At 44.6% G+C, this 12,071-nt stretch overlaps 1 protein-coding gene across 2 annotated transcripts in view; it reads right to left on the bottom strand.

Moving 5' to 3' along the window:
- Positions 1-12,071, bottom strand: part of LRGUK (leucine rich repeats and guanylate kinase domain containing) — a 63,807-nt gene that overhangs the window by 1,103 nt on the left and 50,633 nt on the right. Inside the window, exons 17-19 of one of the 2 annotated variants that reach the window (XM_071734229.1) lie at positions 9,256-9,344; positions 3,640-3,750; positions 398-549 (exon numbers count right to left, since the gene is read on the bottom strand). In XM_071734229.1, the coding sequence (XP_071590330.1) occupies positions 398-549; positions 3,640-3,750; positions 9,256-9,344 (352 nt within the window). Of the gene's footprint in view, positions 1-397; positions 550-3,506; positions 3,751-9,255; positions 9,345-12,071 lie in introns of those variants that run through there. The other variant, XM_071734230.1, reaches the window with a different exon arrangement.

The following is a 12,071-nucleotide window of genomic DNA, read 5'->3' as shown; positions in this document are numbered from 1 at the left end:
CTGGATGAGCTTTAAGGTCCCCTCCAACCCAAACCCTTCCATGATTCCATGCTGATTAAGTTGTGGAGCATTAATTAGGGTTGCCTCATCCCTGGAAGCTTTTGTGGATATGTTGGATGGGGCTTGGAGCCCCCTGGGCTGGTGGGAGGTGTCCCTGCCCATGGCAGAGGGAGTTGGATGTTGATGATCATTAAGGTCCCTTCCACCCCAAACCATTCCATGATTCTGTGACTAAGGAAGCTGCTTTCACTCTGTGATGATTCTGCCTCATTTTGTCCTTACCAGAAGCATGAAGAAGCTGCCCTGCCACCCAAAGAAAGTTCCAGCCATTAGGGTGAGAAACAGCCTGAGCAAAACTGTCACAGAATTCACTAAATTCACACTAAGTGGCTCAAACCTTTCAATCTGCCCCCTCCATTTCCAGCTCCTCTTGGATCTTGGTGTTCAGCTTTGGTTTCAGCACTGAGCTGTGCAGGGGACACAGGGCTCTGAATGGCTGCACCAGCTGAGGTTGGAAATATCCCAGCAGCAGGACCAGGCTCCCTGGAGCTGAGAGGGGGAAATAATTCATGTTTTACCATAGAAATAAAAGAAGGAGATGGCCTGGGTCTGCCAGCACTGCTGATGCTGCAGTCACACAGCTCAGCCCAAAGTCAGCAATAAATAAGTGCACCCCTCAGCCCCACAAAGCTTTTTTTTTCCACACTGTTCTCTCCAAATTCCTGCTGGGAACATCACTACAACCTCTCTCTATCTTCATTTCTTGGGTTAAGTAATCAGGTGGAGATGTGCAATGAGGAGGTTCATGTCCACACAATCAGCTTCAGATCTGGGAGCTGAGCTCCAAATTTTGTGGTTGAGCACTGCAGACTTTGTTCTTTCCTGGGGTGTAAAAAAAAAAATAGGAATTGGCTTGAGAAAAAGTGTTCCTGGAGTATCTGAATGACAGCGTGGCCTGGTTTGGGCCAGGAGGAAGGGGATTTTCTGTCTTGTGCTTTTGCTTTCAGCTCAGTCTCTTGTCAGGAGCTGCACTTGCTGAAATTCACAGCAAGTTTCTCAGGCAGTGGCTGCTGCTGGGACTGAGCCCACTCCATGGTTATAGTTACTGCTGGAGAATGGGCTGCAGAGCCAAGGACACTGCTCAGCTCTGAGGAACATTTTGCCCTCCAAAAGGAGAAAAGGAGTCAAGAGGTCCCACCTGAAACCCTCCTGTGGGGAGGAACAGACAAGAGAAATGACCAGAATTGACCAAACAGAGGATTCCATCCCATCCACCTCATCCTCAGGAGAAATTTTTTTAAGCTTCCTATTTTTCATTTCTTTTGCATCTTACTGGCTGGGAAATTTAAGCAGGGGGAACACATTCCTGCTTCACCTACAGGAGTTCTCTTGTCTGTGCTGAGGCTGTCAGGGAAGGACCAAACACAGAAGTGAGAAATCCATGGTATGGGATGTATAAATATAGCAGGAAACGTTTGGTATGGAATGAGAACAAGAATGAGAGGCTGAGAGAACTGTTCAGCCCTGAGAAGAGAAGGCTCAGGGGAGACCTAATTCTGATGTTCCAGTGCTCCAAGGGGGCTCCAAAGGAGATGGAGACTCCCTATGTACAAGGAATCCCATGGACAAGGGGCAATGGGCACAAGGTGCTCCTGGGGAGATTCCAATTGGACAAAAAAAGGAAAATTTTCCACTCTGAGGCCAGTCAGACATTGGAATGGTCTCCCAGGGTGGATTCCCCCACTTTGGGAAGTTTGAAGTCTCAGCTCAGTGGGTGCTGGGACATCTCAGCTCAACAATAACATGAGAAGGGTTGGAGCAGCTGATCCTGGAGGTCCCTTCCCAGCTGGAATTCTGTGGTTCTGGGACTGAACCCAGGAGCAAATTGAAGCTCCCCAAGAGCCTCACTGCAGAGGCATCAGCTCACCTCAAGTTGCAGCTTTCCAACCAGTTTTCTGGGAAGTTCTAAGGACTGAGCAGAGTAAAGCTCCAACAGAGCACACACCTCTTTCCTAGCAGGGATGGGGGGATCTGGCATGTCCTGCTTCACTGGGTCATGCTGGGTGGCATCTGGCTGCTTCTCTGTATCCCATCTGGGCACAAGATTACAGCAGATGGCCAGAAAAAAGGGAAAATAAAAGCTCATCCAGGATACTACAATAAAAAGGCCAGAGTGTCACTTGTCACAAGAGCAGACAGGCTTGCTGGCAGCCAGAACTCAGGTGTCCTTATGAAATGGGATCATTAAATTAAGTCACAGCCATCTTGTAAGAGGTGACATGGACCCAGGGAGCAGGTCAGGAAAATACAGCTTGCCTTGGAGCTGAAGTGCTAAAAGAGACTGAAAATGTAGCCTCTGCAAACCTTCTTTTGTCCTCAGAAGTTTCAAATAAGATAGGAAGGAGTTGTCTCCTCCTCAAACCTCAGAGCCTGTTCAGCTGTGGTACAAATAACTGAGATGTTCATCACCCACAAGATGCTGGATAAGAAGCAGAGAAACAAAGTCTGAAATAGTCAGAAGAGGTAAAGGTCCTACAGAGCTCAGTATCCTGATGGATAAGATGAATTTAAAGATCAGGGTATCACCCAAAGCCTCCCAAAAGGTATTTAGCAGCTTTGGGAATTCTCTAAAGAGAGCATGAGAACTAATTCTGATAATTCTAGTAAATTTGGTTTAAAAACCTATTTATCTCTTGAGTTCTTGGTAGACAAGAGGATGACCATGAGCCAGCAACGTGCCCTTGTGGCCAAGAAGGCCAATGGCATCCTGGGGTGCATTAGAAAGGGGGTGGTTAGTAGGTCAAGAGAGGTTCTCCTCCCCCTCTATTCTGCATTGGTGAGGCCGCACCTGGAGTATTGTGTCCAGTTCTGGGCCCCTCAGTTCAAGAAGGACAGGGAAGTGCTTGAAAGAGTCCAGCGCAGAGCTACTGAGATGATTAAGGGAGTGGAACATCTCCCTTATGAGGAAAGGCTGAGGGAGCTGGGTCTCTTTAGTTTGGAGAAAAGGAGACTGAGGGGTGACCTCATCAATGTTTTCAAATATGTAAGGGGTGAGTGTCAGGGAGATGGAGTTAGGCTTTTCTCAGTGGTGACCAGTGATAGGACAAGGGGTAATGGGTGTAAATTGGAGCATAGGAGGTTCAAGTTGAATATCAGAAAAAATTTTTTTACTGTAAGGGTGACGGAGCCCTGGAACAGGCTGCCCAGGGGGGTTGTGGAGTCTCCTTCACTGGAGACATTCAAAACCCACCTGGACACGTTCCTAGGGGATGTACTCTAGGGGGCCCTGCTCTGGCAGGGGGGGTTGGACTAGATGATCTTTCGAGGTCCCTTCCAACCCCTAGGATTCTATGATTCTATGATTCTTTTTTTCTGTACCTGTGCCAAGCTTTCTTTCAGCACTTTTCTTCCTTCAAACCTCCTCTTAAAATCCCCTTTGTGTGTCTGTGTGAATTGTGGTGCCTCAATGAAGCCACTCCCAGGAATGCCAAGACTTCATCCCATGCTGCAGTGACAAATCTTTAATAAAACTTGATGTAACAGGTGAGACAACTGCATCAGCTTGGGAAATGGGTTTAGATTTTTGCTCATGGCAACATCCACCTTCATTCCAGCCAGGGATGATCTCCTGAAACTCACCAGCTCTGGGCTTGGGTGATGTTCCTTCTACCTGAGAGCTGAGAAGGAGGTGGGGGTGGTTCCAGTGGTTGTTGGTGGGAGCTGCTCAGTGAAGGAGTGACTGCTGGGTCCCTAAAATGATATAAAAAGAGAAAAAAAAAACAACTTGCATTTATATTCTGTGATAGCACAATTAGTGCTTCGTGAGCTCACAAGAAATATGGACATGGAGGAAAGTTTTCTCTCCACTGGGAGAGAAGCAGCAAGAGGTTGTTGGGGGAGATTGTTCAGATGGACATTTTTATTCAAGACACCCAAAATTGGGGAAGATTAATCCCACTCCTTGTCTTGGGTGTGGAGTCTCCTTCTCTGGAGACATCAATAAAACCTTGGACATGTTCCTGTGTGACCTCCTGTAGGTGACCCAGCTCTGGCAGGACTTGATGATCTTTGGAGGTCCCTTTCAACCCCTGACTTTCTGTGATTTCTGGAAAGAAGGTCTGCAAGGCATGGATGTAACCACATCCATGCAAATCTTAGGATTTCCAGCCTGAAGAGAGTGTCTGAACCACAGGCAGCCCATGGACCTTCTCTCTTCCCAGTTCTGGGAAACCCTGAGGTGGATGAATTTCTTCCAACTCCAAAAAGCAAGAATGCAGGTTATAAATTCTCCTCTCTTGCTTACTACAGTTCTTCCAGCAACCTTAAGACCAAAATCAAGAAGTTAATCATGACCTAAAGGCCTGTTCTGAATGAGACTTCACCCCAGCCCTTTATTTATTACCCTGAAACACACAGACAACTGAGTGAAATTATTCAGAGCAAACCACTGAATGTTGCCTGAACATAATGCTGAGCAATGAGACATCAAAATGACTTTAATTAAACCTGCATGCAGCCACAGGCAAAGAAAAAAAAAGGAAAAAAAAAAAAAAAAAAAAAAAAAAGAGGCCAGGCTTTCAGTAATTTGGATTTAAGAATCTAAATTTCTGTAGATAACCCTGGGGCTGAAATGAATAAAATAGGTTGGATTCTTGTGTGACACCCCCTGTTAAAATTTTCTCCTACATCCTGAGGAAAACTGAGAGATACATTTCAGTTTGGATTAACACATGTAAGGATGAGATTAAGCCTTGAAGATTCTTTCAATTTTTACAGGTACACAAGAAACTCCAAACTTCTCGTGCCCCAAGCATCTTTTTGTGTGTATCTAATTTTTGGCATCAGTTCCATATATTTAATATCATTTAGATTCACCCCAAGTGAATTGGGGTTCTCATTCTCTGCAGCAGAGAAGCTCAAAAGCCACCTCTGTCCTCCACCTTTCTGGTCCCCAACCACCTCTTGGTACTCCCAGCCCTCTCCCAGCATGATGCCAGCTCAGGTGGTTCTTCAGACAGTGAGAAAAATTGGTCTGTCTGAAAAAAACCAACTTTTTTGTTTGGTAAAACCTGATCTGTACCTTTATTTCATCCATCATTAAGCTGTGTGACACTGGGGCTGGTGGAAGAACTGAAAGAGGCATGGAAGAAAAAAAAAGGGGCAGATGTGTCTAAGTCCAGACACAGAAAATTGTCTTTTCAGCTACAGAAATGAGGGTAGAAATCCTCAAATAAAACACTGCTTTACTGGAGCTACTCAGCTAATTTACACAAAATTACTCCAACAACAAAAAAATAATAATCTTCAATTCAAGCAACACATTGTAGAAGCTTCCAGGTCATCATGTTGGTATTTGTATAAATAAAAATATACATAATTAACTACCTGCCTTTTATAAAATCAGATGTCAGCTTTTAAAAGTTATAATCAACTACTTTTTACAGTGCTTATTTTGTTTCAGGTTACTTCCAATGCCATCAGAGGAGCAAAGTTGCATCCTATCCACCCAACCTGGCAAGGATGGCCCTAATTTAAAATTAACCTTTTATGAACAACCTCAATTCTTTCAGCCTCCCCTCCCAGAAGTGCTTCTTGGTGGCCAGCTCTGGACTTGCTCCAAGAGTTTCAGTTCAGCTTTCTCATGTTCCAAATCAAAAGTCATCAGAACAAAGCTGGTGAGATTAAAGGCAGGAAGAGGTTTTAAAATGTGTTTCAAACAACATGATCTATTTAGGTAGTGAAGTAAGAAGAGAAATAAAACTCTTCAAACAATATACAGCTTGAAGGAAAATAACTTAAAACATGGGTATTCTATAGGAGAGAGAAATCTGGGAAGCACTAAAGCCAAGATAGACCAAGACAGAGCAATGAGCTGAGGTGTCAGACCTGGATATTTAATGCAAGAAAATTTGGTGTCATTTTTGAGCAACATATCCAGACACAATGAAGTGTGGTGCTACTGTGTCCTCTTTGCCAGCATTTGTTGTAGAGACACCTGAAATACTCCAGACTGATCAGCTTGGAGACTTAATTACCAAATTAGAGTGAGTTTAGAGCAACCCTACTGAATTTCCTAAACACAGACTTGCAGGGAGAAAGATGGAAATGCATTACAAGAGATACAGGGTTAGTAAGAGCAATGGGATTTAGGTTAGGAAGAAGTTGGGGGTTGTTCAGCCTGGAGGAGGCTCCCAGGTGAGCTCAGAGCAACCTTCCAATATCTGAAGGGGCTCCAAGAAAGCTGGGGGAGGGCTTTGGACACGGGGGGGTAGGGAGAGGAGAAGGGAAATGGGTTAAAACTTGGAGAGAAAGGGGAGATTGAGGTTGGAGATGGGGAGGAAATTCTGGAATTTGAGGGTGGGGAGAGCCTGGCCCAGGTTGTCCAAGGAAGTTGTGGCTGCCCCATCCCTGGCAGTGTCTCAGGTCAGGTTGGATGGGGCTTGGAGCCCCCTGGGCTGGTGGGAGGTGTCCCTGCCCATGCAGGGGTTGGGACTGGATGAGCTTTGAGGTCCCTTCCAGCCCAAACCATTCCAGGATTCTATGAAAATATGGTTTTGGGGTCTATCTCCAGCTGAGATATAAAAGCCCCAAGTGCTGTTCCAGGGAGTGTTTCAGAGCTGCACAACCCAGGGGCATTTGGATCTCCTTGCATCCAGTGTCCATCAGGATGCCCAAAGATGGGAGAACTTCAGTCCTTCCATCAGCTGATTTAACTGAGCCACTTGGGGGGTTCTGACCCTGCAGAAGGGGACAGGGCTGAAAGGACCCAGATGACAGAAAAGTGACCCAAGCACAGCCCTGACACAGATTATCCTGGGAATAAATTTCCCAGGATTGCTGTGGCTGCCCCATCCCTGGCAGTGTCTCAGGTCAGGTTGGATGGGGCTTGGAGCCCCCTGGGCTGGTGGGAGGTGTCCCTGCCCATGCAGGGGTTGGGACTGGATGAGCTTTGAGGTCCCTTCCAACCCAAACCATTCCAGGATTCTATGAAAATATGGTTTTGGGGTCTCAACTTAACCTCTTGGATGGAATGGGGTGTTGTCTACTCTTGCCTCCAGTTCCACTGAGTTCATCCATCCCTTGAGGCTCAGGAACTGCAAATGCTGATGGGGGGTGACAGGATTTTCTCTCACCTGCCTGACAGCTCTGCCAAAGCAGTCTGATACCTAACTCCAAAATCAGCTTCCAGTGGATGAGTGGTGTGGAATAAAAGGAGGAAACTAAGGCAGGAAACAGGCTGAGAGAGCTGGGGTTATTCAACCTGGAGAAAAAAATGCTCTGGGGAGACCTCATAGCAGCCTTGCAGTCCATAAAGGGGACCTGCAGGAAACTTGGGGATGGGCTCTTTATGAGAGAGGGGAGTGAGAGGACAAGGGAAATGGTTTTAAACTGAAAGAGTGGAGATTTAGATTGGAAATTAGGAAAAAAATATTCACCATGGGGGTGACACTGGAACAGGTTGCCCAGAGAGGTGGTGGAAGCCCCATCCCTGGAAGTTTTTAAGGTTGGATGGGGCTTGGAGCACCCTGGGCTGGTGGGAGGTGTCCCCCTCTTGATCCAGATGATTTTTTAAGGTCCTTTCCAAGCCAACTCATTCTATGATTCTATGAACAGCTCACACTGCAGCATTAAATCAAACCTGAAACATCCAGCAAATGAAAACACTGATTTATATTTTTATTCTAATTTCAAAATAATTTAAAATGCGTGAATAAGCTACTCTAAAAAACTTCTAAGATTTGGAAAATTCATCATAATTACACAGCTCTGCCTGTAAGCTTTTGTCTTTGGTTTATAGAAGCAGTTTAATTCAATAGGGTTTTTATTTCCCTTTCCCTTTCCCTTCCCTTCCCTTTCCCCTTTCCTTTCTTTTCCTTTTCCTTTTCCTTTTCCTTTTCCTTTCTTTTCCTTTTCCTTTTCCTTTTCCTTTTCCTTTTCCTTTTCCTTTTCCTTTTCCTTTTCCTTTTCCTTTTCCTTTTCCTTTTCCTTTTCCTTTTCCTTTTCCTTTTCCTTTCCTTTCCTTTTCCTTTTCCTTTTCCTTTTTTCCTTTCCTTTGTTCCTTTCCTTTTTTCCTTCGTCTCTTTCTTTCTCTCTCTCTCCTTTTTCTTTCTTTTTTTCTTTCTTTTTTCTTTCTCTCTCTTTTTTCTCTTTCTTTCTCTCTCTCTCTCCTTTTTTTCTTTTTTTCTCTCTTCCTTTTTTTCTCTCTTTTTTCTTTCTCTCCTTTTTCTCTTTCTTTTTTCTTTCTTTTTTCTTTCTCTCTCTTTTTTCTCTTTCTTTCTCTCTCTCTCCTTTTTTTCTTTCTCTCTCTCTCTTTTTCTTTCTCTCTCTCTTTTTTTTCTCTCTCTTTTTTTTTTTCTCTCTCTCCTTTTTTTCTTTTTTTCTCTCTTTTTTTCTTTTTTTCTCTCTTTTTTTCTTTCTCTTTCTCTCTCTTTTTCTCTCTTTCCTTTTTAAATAGTCAATCTCCAGGTTCTGTCACTGGAATGATTCTCATCAATGCATCTGCTATGTATGATTGGTGATTGCATTTGTCCAGCTCCTCAGAGGACCTGAAAGGTGTGAACTTTTCTATTCCCTCTGTTGATTGCTGATTTGGAGGCCCATGTAATACTTGAAATGTCAACACTCTGAGCCTTTCCATGGCAGGTAGGAAAAACAAGCAAAAAAGAAGTCAGATGAGGAAAACTTACACCAGAGGAAGGCAGCAGTGCCACAAAAGACAGATCAAAGGGGGCACAGTGAGATTTAGAGGCTTTTAACACCATTTTTGGAGGGCTGTGACTATGGAGGAGGATTAAAAAAAAAATAAATTAAAAAATAAGATTAGGAAATGGAATCAGCTCTCAGAAATTATACTTTAAAGAGAGATAACCCCAGAGGATGTACTGCAGCAAACAACCTTATGCAGAGCACTCTGACTTTCCAAAGCTAATTACTACCAGGGCTAAAAAACATGCCAGAGACTGAGCTGCCAGGAAAAAAAAAATCCTTTTCTGCTCTTTCATGGAAACAGCCTAGAATAATTTCATAGTTTTAGACAAGTTACTTGTGGATGGCTCTGCCTCATGCATTTTCAGGAAGCATCTCCACTTCTATGTCCTAAGATGTATTTCTGGGGGTAGATTCAGAAGTGATAAAGTTGGCTCTGAGATTTGCAATCCCTGACAAGTTTCTGATCATTCATCTTTAAGAGCAGTGGAGAAGAAAACTTAAAGAGGGATTTTTTTGACTGGCTTGGCTGAAATCACTCTACATTACCTTTGAAACAGCTGGACATAAGCACCAGGTGCCTTCTCTGTCAGAGCCTGATGTGCTGCTGAATGACGCCTCTGGAAAGAATCTTCTTCCTGATGAAGAAAAATGACCAACTTTATTATACAGCAAATTAAAAGATATATAAGAACTTAATTGCCTGGGATATTCCTCTCTTTTGGCTAACAACCTGGAGTCTGTGTATTTATAGACTCTGGGAAAAGAACAGGGATATATTATTTCCCAAAATATTCTCGCTAAAATGGGGTTAAATATGATTCCCCAATTTACACAAATTAACTGGGGGCTGAAGTCTTGGTGGCTTTGAAAAATGAAGGTGATCAAGTCCAAAGAAGCTCCATTTCTTCACAATAGTCAAAACGTGCCAGGTTGTAGCAGGAAAGAATATTCTGATGCATCCCAACCTCCCAGTATGTTAAAGCAGGGATAATTCCAGCTCCTTTTCACCAGCAAGGGGCTGAATACAGAAGAATTTGCCTCTGCTACATAAAACCAAACCAAACCACAAAAAAAAACCCAAAACCAAACCCTGTCTTTCCAACTCTGTGCCAACTAATGTTCCCCCTCTCCCAAAGAGTAGGAAATACCTTTCGAAAAATCAAGTTGGATAAAATGATTTGTACAATGAACACATCATGACCTCAACAGACTGGAAAACGTGAGCCTGAGTTTTAAGGGGGTGTTCATCCACGTGGGCTGTAGGACAAGGTCATTTCTCAGGTCAGACAAACAGAGCACTCCAGTGTTGCTTCCAAAAATTAAGTGTGAAGCTCAGAGCTCAACCCTGTCCTGGGATGCAGCGAGAAAAGTTTGGTCACATCAGGAGAGGGGATTCCCAGCCTCTGCTCTGCTCCTGGGAGACCCCCAGCTCCAATCCTGCCTCCAGGTCTGGTGTCCCCAGCAGAAGAAGGACATGGATCTGTTGGGATGAGTCCAGAGGAGGCCACAAAGATGATCCAGTGGCTGGAGCAGCTCTGCTACCAGGAGAAACTGGGATTATTCTGCCTGGAGAAGACTCCAGGGGGTCCTTAGAGCTCAACAAGTCCAAGTGCATCCAGGTCAGGTCAGTCCCAGTTACAAGCTGGGTACAGAATGGGTGGAGAAAAGAAGGATTTGGGGGTGTTGGTTGGTGAGAAGCTCAACGTGAGCCAGCAGTGTGCTCCTGGAGCTCAGGAATCCAACCCTGTCCTGGGATGCATCCAGAGGAGCAGGGCCAGCAGATCAGGAGAGGGGATTCCCAGCCTCTGCTCTGCTCTTGGGAGACCCCCAGCTCCAATCCTGCCTCCAGGTCTGGTGTCCCCAGCAGAAGAAGGACATGGATCTGTTGGGATGAGTCCAGAGGAGGCCACAAAGATGATCCAGGGGCTGGAGCAGCTCTGCCATGAGGAGAGGCTGAGGAGCTGGGAGTGTTGAGACTCCAGGGGGACCTTAGAGCTGCCCCCCAATCCCTGAAGGGAACCTCCAGGAAGGCTGCAGAGGGACTTTTCAGAAGAGTGTCCAGTGCTAGGAGAAGGGGAAATGGTTTGAAAGTGCAGGAGAAGAGGTTCAGCCTGGAGCTTAGGAAGAAGTTCTTCAGGAGGAGGGTGCTGAGACTCTGGAACAGATTGCCCAGAGAAGTTGTGGCTGCCCCCTCCCTGGAGGTGTTCAAGGCCAGGTTGGATGAGGCTTGGAGCAACCTGGGCTGGGTGAGAGGTGTCCCTGGGCATGGAGCTTGGAGGAGATGAGCTCCAAGGTCCCTTCCAAGCTAAACCATTTTATAATTCTATTGTGAATTCCTCCACTTTCCTCTCCTCTTTATGCTGAGAGCTCACTGAGCCTGTGGTTTGTTTTGCTTTCTTTTGGTAAAGATGTAATTCTGATCCTTTTTTTTTTTTTTTCTGTGTGCACTACAGGTGTAGCCACATTTCTGTTCCTACCTCACAGAGTTAATTACAGCCACAGAAATTAGTGCAGGGTTGGCACATTCCCAAGGGATAAGGCTGCAAGGAATCAGATCTCCTGCCTTTCCTTGAGCAGCAGCTCCTGCTCCTTATTTTGCTTGAGGATAATTCACATTAATTTCTTTGTGGTTTTCATTTTCTAGTTCTACACCATTACAGTGGAATGTGGTTACTGCAGGGACAGCACATTATTTGGGTGCCAAAAGCAGAAAAATCATTTGCAGCCCCAAATGTGGACAAAATTTTACAGTAAAGCCACAGATGTATTTATAACCCTCTCATTAAACACAATCTTAGAGGCACCTGTGTTTCACCTTGGATTTTTTTACTATGTTGGCTCTTCAGCTGATGCTGTAAAGCTTCCTCTGCATGTAAAAATCTCTTGGAAACTTGTAGTAAATAACAAAAAGGTTTTACCAACACTGAGCAAGGAGACTAATAAGAAAAAGAGCCTTGTGGCCACTAAGTTAAACCTAAGGTAAACAACAGCCTCCTTCATCATAAACCACTTCTCCCTCACTTGCCAAAAGGGAAACTTTCAAAATAAAAAGAATAATTAAAAAAAGATGAAGTACAAAGAGACAAAAATAAATTGCTGGGCAGAGTGCCACCAAGGTAAGGAATCTTCTGGCTCCTCTCTCACATTGAACTAACAAACCTTTGGATGAAAGGAATGTGAAAATAAACAACACGTGACATATATATATATTTTTTTTTTTTCAATTCTGCATGGCTTGAAAGGAGGAATTTCATTCTGGGAGACTGAAAGATGGGAGGCCTGTTTATGGCAGCCATTTTACACTCATTCCTTTCTCCCCACCTAACAGAGGCATTTTTAAATCCTGGCAAATGAGGTGGGGG

The sequence above is a fragment of the Heliangelus exortis genome, chromosome 1, assembly GCF_036169615.1.
Source record: "Heliangelus exortis chromosome 1, bHelExo1.hap1, whole genome shotgun sequence".
Classification (NCBI taxonomy): domain Eukaryota; kingdom Metazoa; phylum Chordata; class Aves; order Apodiformes; family Trochilidae; genus Heliangelus; species Heliangelus exortis.
Note: the sequence above shows the minus strand (reverse complement) of the source record. Positions and strands in the feature narration are given on the sequence as shown.